The sequence below is a fragment of the Vitis vinifera genome, chromosome 6, assembly GCF_030704535.1.
Source record: "Vitis vinifera cultivar Pinot Noir 40024 chromosome 6, ASM3070453v1".
NCBI lineage: Eukaryota > Viridiplantae > Streptophyta > Magnoliopsida > Vitales > Vitaceae > Vitis > Vitis vinifera.
Window position 1 is genome coordinate 19,572,450 of NC_081810.1, and position 15,513 is coordinate 19,587,962.

At 36.1% G+C, this 15,513-nt stretch overlaps 1 protein-coding gene across 3 annotated transcripts; it reads left to right on the plus strand.

Annotated features, from left to right (window-relative positions):
- The first annotated feature begins 557 nt into the window (after positions 1 to 557).
- Positions 558 to 9,087, plus strand: LOC100267161 (nonsense-mediated mRNA decay factor SMG7). 3 transcript variants are annotated; one of them, XM_010653215.3, is made up of 8 exons: positions 558 to 855; positions 2,673 to 2,777; positions 2,907 to 3,512; positions 3,618 to 3,740; positions 5,608 to 5,840; positions 5,928 to 7,897; positions 7,983 to 8,157; positions 8,498 to 9,087. In XM_010653215.3, the coding sequence occupies exons 2-6, from the start codon at positions 2,709 to 2,711 to the stop codon at positions 7,873 to 7,875; spliced, it is 2,979 nt and encodes a 992-aa protein (XP_010651517.1). In that variant the 5' UTR covers positions 558 to 855; positions 2,673 to 2,708; the 3' UTR covers positions 7,876 to 7,897; positions 7,983 to 8,157; positions 8,498 to 9,087. The 3 variants fall into 3 exon arrangements, with proteins under 3 accessions (XP_010651517.1, XP_010651518.1, XP_002276189.1); XM_010653216.3 differs by having other exon boundaries at positions 7,998 to 8,157; XM_002276153.5 differs by having other exon boundaries at positions 8,016 to 8,157.
- The last annotated feature ends 6,426 nt before the right edge of the window (positions 9,088 to 15,513 follow it).

Sequence of the window (15,513 nt, forward strand, 5' to 3'; positions counted from 1 at the left end):
ACCTGACCCCCGAGCCCATTTTTGGTTTTTCACAGACCACCTTTTCCAAATAAGGAGTCACACTTAGGGTTTTTCTTTCTTATTTTGTTTACCCTTTAAAAATAAAACAAAAATAAGTGGCGATTCCAAGTCATTTTCAAATAATCAATAAAAATCATTTTTTTCAAATAATAAATCGAGCTCGCCATCGAGTGGGAAACGCATTGAGCCGAAATGCGGGGTCCACAATAGTATAATAATTATTTCATAACTTACTAATTTTATTTTATTTCAAATTTAGTATTAAAATAAAATTTTAATGGACTATTTAATTACATTAAAAAAATTGGATAATAATATAATTCTTTTCAAGGAAAATAAAATAATATAATATAATATATGATAAATATGATAGGCATCGTGGTTCTCAAGGCTGCAAAGGCATGTGAGCGTGGAGGGGCGCACCTTTAATCACGTGAGGAGCGCATGGAAGTTACTGGAATGGACATCGTGGCCCCACATCACCCCCGTTCCCCAATTGGACCGTGTTGGCCACTCAAAAGGAAAGCGCGTGGGACACAAGCACAGGGTTTGTTTGTTTGTTTAAAAAATAAAAAGATGATAAAACGCTGCGTTTCAGTCGCCGGCTGGTCATGGCTCATGACCCAGAAAACACATTGAATTCTATTCTAATTTCTAAATTCTAATTCTACCAAACCCCACTCTTTTTCTTCTCTCTTCTCTTTCTCCTCAATCCGCTCAATATCTCCATGGACCTTCACGCACCCACATCAACAAACCCTACAACTCCTCTTTCTCCTCATCAATTTCGTGTTTCACTTGGCGTTTTTAGCATCAGCTGATATCCGAATTAAGGTAGATCTGATTCCAGGATTTTCTTTCGATTTTTTTTTTTGTTTTTTCTTAAATAGCCGATTGATCTGGTTGGGTCGACGATTAGGGTTTATTTTGTTGACTCACGGATCTACTAGTGTTCTCTTTTTGTCGAGTTTGTTCTTGAAAACCCTTTTTGATTTTTATCTGTGATTGTGTATAAAGATGGGATGATTTTTGTAAATTGGAAAGGTAAAAGGTAAGAGCATGCGTGTGTGATTTTGTATTGCTGATAGAATATATTGGTATTTTTTGTCCTCTTTATGTAAAAAAGTTTCGGGCATCTTAAAAAATTTCTAGGGTTTTTGAGTTTTGGTCTTGGTGTGCATGAAATGGAGTGTTTTCCGATTTTTGAATTTTTTTTTTTTGAATTAATTTGGGAAGCTTGTCGTGCAAGTCATGTTTGAAGTGCATTTAAAAAGAAGATTGACTTAGGGTAAGGTTGGGGCAACCCATGTTTTGTGGAATCGAGGGTTCTTTTGAATTTGATATGAGCAATTTTAAGATTCTTGGATCGGTGGAGACAAGGTTTTTGGTCTTTTGGGTCTACAAGTTCCTGTAATTGATGATTGGGTATCTTTTCTGAGGCCGAAAAACATGATCTTTTTAACTTTGGGTTGATTAGGTTTTAGATTGATCTTTTGTTTTCAGGTTATCCAAATAGGTTGGATGTTTTTTTTCCCTTTAATTTGGAATATAATTTTTTATTTTTTATTTTTTATTTTTATACCATGTTTGGATTCTAATTCCAGCCAAAAGGTTGGGGAGTTCAGATTATTTGATTGTATTTTATATTATTTTGCATGATATGATTTCTAGAATTCAAAACAATCAATTCATTTAGGGTTTTAGTTGTTAGTTTGCGCAATTTCTTGCTGCTTGTTTTTCATTTTTTTTTTTAATGATGTGTGTTCTAATGCTTTCTGGTATTAAAATTAGTCAATATTTATTCAGAGGATTATTAAAATTTGAGGCTAATGGGGGGAGACATCTTTGCTATTAACCCATTAGATCAAATGAATGTTAAGCTTCCTATGCAGATTATCGCTAATTTGGAAGTTGGCAACCTCAGCAGTGATTACTCATGATAACACAGTTATTGTGTGTATCGAATTGGTTTACAATAATGTGGATTAGGCAGGATTTTGATTAACAATTGATTGTTAAGGAGCAGGTCAATGTGAAAACTACTTGGTGTAAATATACCTGATTGTGCCTAGGTCTGGGACACTGCAGAATACGGAAAGTTAGAAAAGTCTTACATGGAAGCTGCTGTTTAAAGAGAATTGAATTCCTCATAACATATGATGTCGATCTTTTATTTGGCTTAGTATTTTTAGCTGCCAAAGAAGTCAGTTATCGTGTGGGCCACTGCATATTTTAATATAAGTTTGTGAATTGTTCCCTCATATTTTCTGAAATTAATTATCATTGCTTCAACAATAGAAAAGGTATCCATGGGAACATTTTGTGGCTCTTGGTTTAAGGATGTGGTAGAAGGATCTAGTCATGCAAGCACTGTTTGCTGGTGGGGTGGCTGAAATGTCCATGTGATTCAGTACTGGTGAACAGAGAGAGAGATAAATAATTTCTTGACTTTTTCTGGTTGTATTGAATGGACTCTTGTGTATGATTGATTTTTCTGGAACGAAGTAGCTTGCAGTTTATCTTTTTGCTTCAGTTTCTTAGAAGTTCTCTCTTTTATCCCCTGCCCACCCTGCCTCTGTAATTTCTTTTACTGAATTAAAAGATTTTTATCGAGTCACTGAGTTGTTGATATTCATACAAAATTTCTGCAGATTTTGAAGTGGTTTTCATCACATATTTGATGGCTGATGATTGTACAAATGGATAAAATGTCTGCTCCTTCATCACGGGAGCTTGCTCAACGTCTTTATGACAAGGTATCTAATTTTTTCTTGCAAAGTTTGAGCACCTTTGCATTCCTCTTTCTTCTGTTTATGTACACAAATCCCATGGACGCCTGTCTAAAAATTTTGGTCCATGGTATGTTGACATTGACCTTTCTGCAGAATATTGAGTTGGAGAATAGACGTCGGAAGTCGGCCCAGGCAAGAATTCCCTCAGATCCTAATGCCTGGCAACTAATGCGAGAGAATTATGAAGCCATAATTCTCGAGGATCATGCTTTTTCTGAACAGCATAATATTGAATATGCTCTCTGGCAGTTGCATTACCGGCGGATTGAGGAACTAAGGGCGCACTTCAGTGCTGCTTTAGCTTCTTCAGGCTCAGCCACATCTCAGAGTGCAAAAGGCCCACTGCGTCCTGATCGAGTTGCAAAAATACGTCTGCAATTTAAAAACTTCCTTTCTGAAGCAACTGGATTTTACCATGAACTAATTTTAAAAATCAGAGCTAAGTATGGGCTTCCTCTGGGAAATTTCTCTGAGGATTCAGAGAATCAAATTGTTATGGAGAAAGATGTAAAGAAATCTACGGAGATGAAGAAAGGGTTGATATCATGTCATCGTTGTTTGATATACCTGGGTGATCTTGCTCGTTACAAAGGACTATATGGAGAGGGTGACTCCAAAACTCGTGATTATGCAGCAGCTTCCAGTTACTATCTGCAAGCTGCATCTCTCTGGCCGTCAAGTGGGAACCCTCATCATCAGGTTTTACTTTCAAATTCTGCTCTTAGGGACCTCATTTATACTCATTTTCCTCTACATCCTTTTCTCCTTGGTTTGGTTTATTTCACTATTTTTTTTTTCTTTCAGCTGGCAATATTGGCTTCCTATTCTGGTGATGAGTTGGTGGCTGTGTACCGGTACTTTCGGAGTTTGGCTGTAGATAGTCCCTTTTCAACTGCAAGGGATAACTTGATTGTTGCATTTGAGAAGGTATTGCTTCATCTGTGTTTCTCTGTGTGCTATGCTGTTTTTGTTAAAATATTTGGGCTGTTTACTTTTATGTTCTGGAAAGATTAATGAATCCATATTCGTCCTATCCTATTAAAATTTTGTTTTATGCGTTTCTCTTCCATCTTCTATGGACTAAGCAGTCTGCCAAAAGCAGCAACAGTCATATGTTCTTCTTAAATAAGGTTCTGATTTATTGCACAAATTGATTTTGCTTGTTTATGGTAGTTTTTTACTTTTCCTTTTCTTTTTTCCCTGAACATGTTTGATTCTCTCTGTATCCTGCCCTGTGTGTGCATGTGTGAATGTGTGAATGTGTCAAACACATGTCATGTGCGTAATGTGAAGCATGCATGTCTCTGCATGTCACATGTGTATGTGTCGCATGTGTGATTGTATGGGTGTGCATGCTTTGTTGATCTGCGTTGAATAGTCTAACACCTTAATAATATCTGGATGACAACTTATTTTATTTTAGTAGAAAATTCATGTACCATCTAGATGGTAAATTAGACCACCGTGTACAATTTGTTGGGGTTGATTTTGATTCTCTCTCTTGATCAAACTAACCTTCAGAGGAGCCCCCAAATGCCACACTTCCCTTTCATGGGTGGAGCATAAAACCATCCAGAAATGAAGCTTTACTGAAGGTTTTAATAGAAAAGCAACTATTTTTAGCCAATGTAGGTGATTGCACTGCATCATTCCAACACCTCTATACCAACCTTCCATGGTCCTCTCATTCCCGTAAGTAGCAATACTGACTTCCAGTAACAACTTTCCACACCATAATCTCATCCCAGTTGATTGGACTTTTCAGAGACTAGATTACGTAGACTAGGAATTGCAATAGCATGCTGATTCTGAAGTTTGACTCATGGCACTCAAAGCTTGGCCCTTATTAGGACAGATTGTGGTAATGGTGGTGGTCAAAAGAGTTGTATGGTATATATTGTAGAAGAGCATTGTAAGAATATGAATGGATGGTTATTATTTCAAACTTAATGAAGGGGATAAATGGTATTTTAAGATTTAGCGAGGGAATCTTCCCCTAGCAGTTATCTCCTTGAAGCTTGGCTGAAGTGGCAAGGCTTAGGAGGGAGTTTCTAGGCTCAATTTCGTGGGTTGGGTTAGATTTGCAGCCAATCTGATTCAAACCTAAATTAATAAACACTTAGCCTGAAATACAACCTGATCTCTAACCAAGGTGCTCAACTCAAATCTAATCCAATCTCTTTTTTTTCCAAGTTGGGGTTAAGTTCAGATTAGGCTTTTGAGTTCATCAGTTTAGACTTGGGTTGGGTAGGTTGTTCAGTTTGTATGGTGAAATTCAGATTACATTAGTTGAACCCATCTATAATGACTTTTTTTTAACTGAATTCTTTTATATATTGATACTAAAATTAAGATAATAAATGAAACTTCATTTTGAGATAATAACAGGAAAGAAAAATAGATCTAATCTTAGAAAAATGAAATAATGCATAAAATAATTAAATTTGACAATTTTTTCCTTTAAAGTTATTTGCAATCATATAGAATGAATATGATTATTCATTCTATAATGTATCAAATCTAGTTAAGTTTAGGCTTGGGTTGCTTAAACCCTTGGTTCAATCCCAACCTAAATCAAGTTTAGGTTGAGAAAACTCAACCCAAGCTCAATCCAAGTATTAACAATATTTGTGCAAACCCACCTAAGCATCTGGTCGGATTTTGGTTTGGTTGGTCCAACCCATCAAAGTTGCTCCTCCTGAGTTTATGTAACAGGAGAGAAATGAGGAAAAAGAAAAAACAAAAAAGAGGAAAAGCTTCACCTATTGTTTACCTACTCTGCTTTTTGTAACAGAATCGTCAGAATTTCTCTCAGCTGCTTGGGGATGCTAAAGCTTCTGCTGTTAAGGAGTCACCTGTGCGGATGACTGCCAAAGGTAGAGGGAAAGGGGAGGCAAAACTTCCATCAAAAGATTCCAACATGGAAACCAGTATTGTCAAGGGGACAGCATCCAGTATCCATGAGACATATAAGACCTTCTGCATTCGATTTGTTCGTCTAAATGGAATCCTTTTCACCCGTACAAGGTATTTTGTCCTGAACACTACTGATTCATTGTTACCATCAATCAAGCTTTATGAAGTAACCACTTATATATGACTTCCTTTTCCCAGTTTGGAAACATTTGCAGAGGTTCTCTCCTTGGTCAGCAGTTCTCTGAATGAGCTTCTTTCTTCTGGACTGGAAGAAGAGATGAATTTTGGTAAAGATGCTGTAGAGAATGGTCTTGTCATTGTTAGGCTAATCTCCATTCTCATATTCACGGTTCACAATGTGAATAGGGAGACTGAAGGTCAGACTTATGCAGAAATCTTACAGCGTACGGTTCTGCTCCAAAATGCATTTACTGCAGTTTTTGAGTTTATGGGTCACATACTAAAGAGATGTGTGCAGATCTGTGATTCTTCATCAAGCTACCTTTTACCTGGCATTCTGGTTTTTGTGGAGTGGTTGGCCTGTTGTCCGGATGTTGCAGTGGGCAATGATGTCGAAGAGAAACAAGGAACTGTTAGATTGGTGTTTTGGAACCATTGTATATCCTTTCTGAATAAGCTGTTGTTGGATGGGCTGGTGTCCATAGATGATGATGAAGATGAGACTTGTTTTTCTAACATGAGCAGGTATGAAGAAGGGGAAACTGAAAACCGACTTGCATTGTGGGAGGATTTTGAGCTGAGAGGATTCTTACCCCTTGTTCCTGCACAAACCATTTTGGATTTTTCAAGGAAGCATTCATATGGAAGTGATGGCAATAAAGAGAGAAAAGCACGTGTTAAAAGGATTCTTGCAGCAGGAAAGGCCCTAGCGAACGTGGTTAAGGTTGATCAGAAAACAGTCTGTTTTGATTCGAAGGTAAAGAAGTTTGTCATTGGTGTTGAGCCTCAAGTATCAGATGATTTGACATTTTCCCCATATTTAGGCATGCCAAAATCTAATGGTGTGGCACTAGAATTTCCGGCAGACAAAACAATGAATTTGGGAATTATGCAGCCAAAGGCACCAAATGTGGAAGGGGAAGAAGAGGATGAGGTGATTGTTTTCAAGCCAACAGTGAATGAGAAGCGAACTGATGTGATTGGTCTAACCCAGAGCCCTCACCAAGGCCTGGAGCCTGACCAAAATGCTTCTGCACGTGAATTGCAATTTTATGGTGGTTCTGTTTCTGCCCCTCTCAACAATCTTCACCAGCTTACTGCTTTAGATGCAAGTTCACAGCCACTTGTATCTGTTGCTAATATTGTTCCCCAGCATCTGCAACAACTTCTGCCACGTGCTTCAAATTGGTTTGTGGAAGAGGGAGCTTCTGTTGCGAATGGTTTGAGAAGTTTGAGTTTTTTGGAGAATGGACACCAAATGAAACCTGGGATACAAGAAGATGCAATTGTTTCTTATCCTGCTTCACTTCCCCTTCCTATCCAACCATATGCCAATCTTGATGCTCATGGCATGTTTTATGGTCGGACAAAACCCCTAGAATCAATCATACCATCCAAGATTGGCTCTATTGCATCTGCTGGACTTAATGCTGATTGTTTGATTGTAAAGACATCATCAGATTTACCTGCAAGTTCGAGGAAAACCCCAGTGAGCCGACCTGCTAGGCACCTTGGACCTCCACCTGGTTTTAGCTCAGTTCCTTCTAAACAAGTAAATGAGCCCACATCTGGCTCAGATTCAATGACTGAGAATCCACTAATGGATGACTATAGCTGGTTGGATGAATATCAGTTACCATCATCAATGAAAGGCAAAGGGCTTAACAGTTCCATCAATTATCCACCTAATGCAAGCCCTCAACTTGTTAGTAACAGCAATACCTTGGCAGGGACGATTACTTTTCCCTTCCCTGGAAAACAAGTTCCAACAGCACAGATCCAAGTGGAAAAACAGAAAGCATGGCAAGATCTCCAACCTCGTGAGCATCTAAAACTACACCATGAACAGCAGCTGCAGCAACCACAACAACAACAGCAACAACTCCTGAAAGAATATCAGCAATTTACTCCACTGCCAGATCAATATCAGGGACAGTCTGTGTGGCCAGGTCGTTATTTCGTGTGAGATCATTTTGAGAGCACAGATGGTAAGATCATGGTTTTTTTTTGCATTGCATCTGAATTTATAATTGGTATTATGTGTTTCTAATTGATTATTAACTCTTCTTGGAGGTTCCTCTGATCTAGCATTTGTCTGTTCTTGAGGTCCTTGAGCATGGTTCTCGTGATCGTCCTGCATTTTGTTGGTACCAAATTTGGAACTCCAACGTTGCAGCCTTGTCAATGTTGTTAAGTCTTTGTTGGAGGATGGTGTGTTGGCATCTTGCAGGCGTGTGCTACTAAAAAAGTGAGTATCCACTCTTAAAAGTTTTTCTAGATTATTTAAGAATCCAATAACCAGCACCTCTTGTTCAACCCTGTGCCTTCTTTTTCTCCTACTAGTGTATGTGCTGGCACATTCTAGGCGGTAGTCTATGCTTCTATAATAGTGTTATTTACAACCAGAAAGGATGGATATATCAAGTATTAAGTTATTTGATCCTAGACATTCTGTAAAATCTTACAATGATTTGCTCAATTATTGAGGTTTATGGCCTATAAAAAAATTGAGTTATTTTATATAAACATCTACGACAAACTAGTTATGAATATAGAAGCAGGAACTAAGATTCTCTTCTTTTATACAGATTGCACCGAGCTCCCCAGCCCAGAGGAAGAGAAATTGTGAAACAACTTTATGATGTGAAGTTCAGAGTAAATCCCTTGTCTGGTCACTTGGGATGGAGATATACCGTGTTAGTAAAGATCATCCACAGTTCTTGAGGCTTGTGTTTCAAGAAGTTTGAGTGGAATACAGATGGTGTACTCACTAGTCTACTAAACTATGAAAACATTCTAGATGTCAGATGTGATGTTATCGATATCGTCATTGCTGTTACCATCATCAACTGGCTGATGATACACATATCATGCTACCTAACCAGTTTTCTGTTGGAGGCTTTGGAGCTCAAGTCAGGAAGTTGCTGGGTAGGAGCCTGGGTATCAGAAGCTAAATTAATTCTAGGATCATAATGAAGCATAAAAGAGCAGTATATTAAGTTGAATTGTTATGTCTATGGTTTTGTGTCTGGATTAAGACTCTGTCTATGATACTATTATATGCCTTGCTAAGTATGATGGATGATAAAATGCAAAAACTGGTTTTTCTGTGTTGAGAACCGACTCGGAACCTCCTTCAATGAAATAATGTCTATGGGTTGTACCCTCTGTTGAAATATGTATTCTATGTGAAATTGAGGTTGGGGAACTGCTTCCTTCATGCCCACTGCCTCATTACCTACTGTGATTGTGATTGTTATTTTGGTTTGGTAAACTCTTGCTGCCTCTTTCTTATTATTTTTCTTTTGTTTTGTTTTATAGAATCCCCTGCTGTAGGGCCAAAATCATAGGCCAAATTCATGTTCATTACAAACATATGATAGTTCATTTCATTCTATGAGGCGGGAATGGCTGTTGGCATTAATTTTCAATAAATACTTTTTCTATATCTTGCATATAATTCACTTTACAAAACTTGCCCATCTAGAAATGAAGAGTAGCTAGTAGAGTTTAACGATGTTGAATAAAAATGATGGGAGTCTTCGGACTGCATGGTTACCATTCGGATAGAGAAGGGAGGAAAAGGAAAGCGGAGGAGAGTGAAAAGAATGAAAGGGAAATGGAGGATATTAGGATTACCTCATGAATTGGTGTTTGTAATATAAGAAGATAGTGTTATCAACCCATCAAGATTACCTCTCTAATCTTTAAGTTACAAATCCTCTTACTATATAATCAATTGACATATTCTAGCTCATAAGAAGCAGGTGTCAATTTCCACTTAAAGAATCACTGCGGTTATAGATATCATGATCACATGTCTTTTGATTCATCGAAGGGAATGTGTCGTCTCAACCCCATGAGATATAGTGCTTCTATTGAAAATACCTATTGCTACCAACCTCCAACAACAGTAATCTAATTTGATGTGTAATCATACACACTAATGCATTCATAGTGGGAATTTCATCCTGACAACCAAAACAAGTCATCCATCTAATTAGGAGGTAACACATTATAGTTTCTAGTGGATTGTCTAAATCCATGAATTAATTGTAAACTTCTTACATCTTGCAAAGAACTCATCACTTGTATTTTCTATACAACTTCTAGTACATCGAAGTCATATACAATACAAGTGTTATGAGTTTAAATGACCAAATTAATATCAATGCAAAAACGGATAGCAAATGGAATATCAAGTCTAACTATGTTAAATTATATCTTACTTTTAAATATTCTATCCTAGTAGTTTCAACTATAGAGAAGGTTGAATGAAGGAGAGTGTACTTGACTCTGACATCTGCTGCAAGGATAAATGTGCTAGTTGTGGGAGATATTACCCTAGTTTTAGAGAATAATAGTCATCTAGAACTCAAAGATTGTCTTTATGTGCCTAAGCCTAGAAAAAACTTGATTTCGATTTCTAGATTAAATAAATGAAATTATTCAATTTATTTGAATAAAAGTGTTTTTTATTAGAAAAAATGATTTATTTATTTGCTCAAGTCCATCGCTTGACAATCTCTTTTATATTACTCTTGCTTATATTTTGCCTTATGTTGAAAGTCATCATTTCTTACTGAAGAGGAAAATATATAACACTAATTAGACATACTTATGACATCTACACCTAGATCATATTAATATAAATATGATCCAAAGACTGATTAAGTTTGTAACAATGCACTCACTAGTTTTAGAAGACCTTCTAGTCTATGAATCTTGTATAAAATGTAAAATAATGAAGAGACTCTTTATTATTAAAAGGGTTATTTATTAATAAAGGGGTTAGAGTCAAAGAATGTCTAAAATTAGTGCATACTACTGTGTGTAGGCTTTTTAATTATTAAGGATTACTCTAGGTATGGTTATATTTACCTTATGCATATGAAATATAATATTTTGGATAAATTCAAGGAATTTAAGACAAAATTGGAAAACTAGTTAGGTAAATGGCTCAAGGTACTTCGATCTAATCAAGGTAGAGTGTACATGTCATGTGAGTTTGATTATTTCCTAAAAGAGGAGTGTCCCCTAGAACTCTATAATATAAGGGAATAGCATAAAGAAGAAATCGAACTCTTATGGACATGTTGAGATGCATGATGAGTTTTTCAACACTCCCTACATCCTTTTGGAATATGCTTTGGAAACTATAAGGTATCTTCTTAACCTAGTTCCATCTAAATTGGTACCCTTGACTCCTATGGAGTTGTGGATAGGTTGTAAACTTGATTTACACCATGTTTACATATGATGGCATCTAACATATGTGATGAAGCCAAAGGTATATAAGTTGGAACTAAGGTTAGGAGTTTACAAGTTTGTTAGGTATCCAAAAGGAATTAAGGGTTGTTACTTTTATAATCAAGTCAACCAAAAAGTATTTGCCAATATAATGCCAAATTTTTGGAAGATTACTATATGATATATAATAAGTCTAGGAGTGAGGTTGATTTGAGTGCACCAAATGGGACTTCCACATTAGCACATAAAATTATAGGTCCAATACCAATTATTCTCATTTCTAGTGCACTAGTACCTCATTGTAGTAGGAGGTTTATTATACAACCAAATTGAGACATGTATTTGGGAGAATCTTTCAAGGGTATTCTAGAGGAACATGAGATTAATCCCATATATTATGATGAAGTAATGAACAATGTAGATGCACATCTTTGATAAAAAGCTATAGATGCAAAGTTTGAATCTATGTATTCTAATTAAGTATGGCAACTTGTAGAAGCACCTAAAGGGATAAAATCCATAGGATGCAAATGGGTCTACAAGAGGAAGAGAGAAGTAGATGGAAAGATTAAGACTTATAAGGCTAGACCTGTAGTAAAAGGTTTTTTAGGATAGAACCCTTAAAAGCATGACATGATGTAATAAATTTGGAATACATTATTCATATAATGATATTCTAGGCTCACTTTTATCTATATTTAATTCATGAATTATATTTTATAAGCATTTTGGCCTAGCATCTCTTATATTATATATGACTTGGGAGCATTAGGAGTTGCATGGAAGATCCAAGTCATGGGTTTTTTGCAAGTAGATAAATTATTCATAGCTAATACGTGGACTTATGCAATCCATTTGAGATTGTAGTGTACCATTTCCTAATTGGAGGGATGATTGGTCTTAGCTATTAGGATGAAGATCCTATCGTGAGTACATTAGTGTGTACGATCACATTAAACATGACTTATAATGAGTCATGATATAAAACTATCAAGTAGTCATGACTTTACTAAACTATTATATTGTATTTTCTCTCAGCCTTGAGAAAATATTGAGATTTTGTAGAAGTTAGTGATGACTTTAACTTATGAGTGAGATTGTAAGCTAATCATATATTCCTTATGGATTGGATCATTGCTTGTGGAAGTCGATAACAATAGGTATTCTTAATAAAAACACTATGATATCTCACGAACTTTAAGATAGTGTGTCCCCTTGGGTGATCCTAAGAACATGTGATCATGAAATCTATGGGCTCACAGTAATTCCCTTATTGGAATTTGTCATTTGCTCTTAGTGAGTTAGAGTATGTCATTTGATCACATAATAAGAAGATTTGTAACTTAAGGATGGTAAAAGTAGTCTTAAAAGGTTAGTTACTTTCACTTTATTAGACTACGAACGATCAGTTCATGGGGAGATTGTATATAATGGATAGTGAAAGGAAAAACCCGAATCTTTTTGTTTTCTAAGCCCAAATCAAGTTAGGAACATGGAAAACTATCCTAGGATTTTTAAAATCCCATGCATAGTGGAAAATTTGCATTTTTAAACATAAAATGAACTTAAAAAGTGCTAACAAGAAACATACCTCAAATTCAGATGTTCACGAATCAAATCTGCGTTGTGAAGATGAAGAACAAATTGAAAGAAGTCTCGTAAACTTAAAGTCTTTAGCCCGATGACTCGAACCTTGACCTTGACACAATTTCGATAAGGATGGAAGAGAGGGTGGAGGTTATAACTCTTTTTCTAGACGTGGAAGATGACTCACTAGAAAAGCTATGGAAACCCTAACCCATAATGGGGCATTTATAAGGTTTTCCACTAAGCTTCAGTGACTTGAGCCCACTAAGGGCTTAAGTCACTTAATCTAGCCCAAAACAGGTTATAATTGATTAATTAGCCCAATCTAGAGACCTTGTTCACTTACCCCTATTCAACCTTGCATAATTACCAAAACGTCCTTATGCAAAAAAATGAACCTAGAGCCAATCTGACCCTTATAACTCATGTCAACAAAGTATATGAGCTTATAGCGGAGACCATCGGGACTCATAAGAGTACTGACTCATTTAGAATCTTATTCTGAAGTTGATTCAACATCCTACTATAGAGAATCAATTGAATTCTAGTATCCTATGTAAATAATAACAAAACACCATGTGCTCGAGTCCATGACCTGCTATCTATTGCGTTTAGTCTCTCCATGAATGGGTATCCATAGTCTAACAAGGTAAAAGTTACCAACCTTTTAAGACTACCTTTACTATCGTTGAGTTACAAATCCTCTTAAACTGACATATCTTAGCTCTCAAAGAGCTAATGTCAAGTTCCACTTAAGGAACTACTATGACTATAGTTTTCATGAATATACCTCCATAGGATTACCCAAGAGGATACACTATCTCAATCCCATGACATATCATGGTGCTTATATTGAGAATACTTATTGCTACTAGCTTCCATCAATAGTGACTCAATTCATAAGAATATATGATCAACTTACGATCTTACTCATAAGTTAAAACTACTGCTAACTTTAACATAAACTCAATATTTTCTTAAGGTTAAGAGATAACACAATGAAACAACTTGGTAAAGCCATGACTACTTGATAGCCTTGAGTCATGACTCATCATAACCAGTTCAATGTGTAACTATGCACACTAGTGTACTCACCATGGGAAACCTATCTCAATAGTTAAGACCAATTATCCTTCCAGTTAAGAGGTGATACACTATACCTTCTAATGGGTTGCCTAAGCTTATGAATTGACAATCAATAAATCATTTATTTGGAAGGAACCCATGGCTTGGATCTTTCATGAACTACTAATGCAAAATATGGAGGCATGAGTGCTTACAAGATATAATGCATGGAAATAAGACAGATAAAAGTGAAATGGAACTATATTAAACAAATAAAATCCAAGAATTTATTCCATCATGTCATGTTTTTAAGGGCTTTATTCTAACACATAGTATGTCATGGACCCAGACACTTGGTATCTCATTGTAATATACATAGATGTTGGAGTGCAGTTGACTTTGTATAATGAGATGTTAATCTAACTTCAGAATTAGATTTTGAGGGAATCAATACTGTCCTATGTTCTAGTGGTCCCTACTTGAACTCATATTCCTTGATAACACAATTTATGAGGGTTGGATGAGTTTTTAGTTTACTTATATGCATAAAGGCGTTTTGGTAATTACTCAAGGTTGCATATGGATAAGTAAGCGACATCTCTAATTAAGTTAATTGATTAATTGGAACCCTATTGGGTTAATTAATCAATTAACAACCTTTTTAGGTTAGATTAAGTGACCTAAGCCTATGGTGGATTCAAGTCAATTAAGCTAGGGAGGAAGCCTATAAATACCGATTTAGGGGTTAAGTTTTTAACTTTTGCTACTTTCCTTCTGTAGTTCAAAGAGAGAATCCTAGCCTCCAGTCCTAAAAACTTCAACATCTCAATGCCTAGACTCAAGAAAGAGTCATAAGGTAGAAGCTTACTGCGTTTATGAGATCTACTACAACTTTGGAGTATTCTACATCGACTAGAATCAATCCGAGAACATCCAAATTGTAGGTATGTAACATTTTTGTCTAGATTTATGATTTTTTTAGTATTTTTTTTTATTGTTTTTGAATACCAAGTTTTTCGTTGCAATAGACCTAGAAAAGCCTAATATAGATTTTCATGCACCCCAATGATCAAGGGCACGAAAACAGAGTAATTCGGGGTTCTCCAACAAGGTTATGGCCAGAAGCTTGGTTTTGACTATAAGGAGACCTTCTCATTGGCAGTCATGCTCAATTCCATTAGAATACTTCCATCCATTACAACATATCTTGACTATGAGATATGACAAATGGATGTTAATATTACATTCTTAAATGGTAATCTTAACGAGAGCATCTACATGATGGAACCAAATGTAATCATTGCAAAAAACCAAGAGCATATGATATGCAAGTTGCATAAATCTATTTATAGATTAAGATAAACATCTTGCTCATGAAATAAATGTTTTTACTGGAAACCTTGGATTTCTCCATTTCCTTACCCTGAATCGTATAAATGCATACAAAACTATCATAGGCCTCTAGATCTTATGCAATGGAAGCAAAAAATCAAAATTTTAACATTCTAGGATAAAAAAGAAAGCCCTTAGAGAACTTTACTTATGATTTGAATGTTTCCAAATCAATTCCTCTATGTGAAGATGAAGAACAATGAATCTGGAAGTCTCGTCCACCCAAGGTCTTCTGCTCGATGACTCGAATCACAATCTTGACACTTCAAAGTGTGAGCTTTGGAAGAGAGGATCTCTTGACTCTCACTTT

What these genes read in the sequence shown, in the direction of transcription:
- LOC100267161 (XM_010653215.3), top strand. Translation starts at nt 2,709, where the DNA reads ATGATTGTACAAATGGATAAAATGTCTGCTCCTTCATCACGGGAGCTT. An exon ending in CTCAACGTCTTTATGACAAG is followed by an intron (nt 2,778 to 2,906) that starts GTATCTAATTTT and finishes ACCTTTCTGCAG; the next exon opens with AATATTGAGTTGGAGAATAG. An exon ending in GTGGGAACCCTCATCATCAG is followed by an intron (nt 3,513 to 3,617) that starts GTTTTACTTTCA and finishes TTTTTCTTTCAG; the next exon opens with CTGGCAATATTGGCTTCCTA.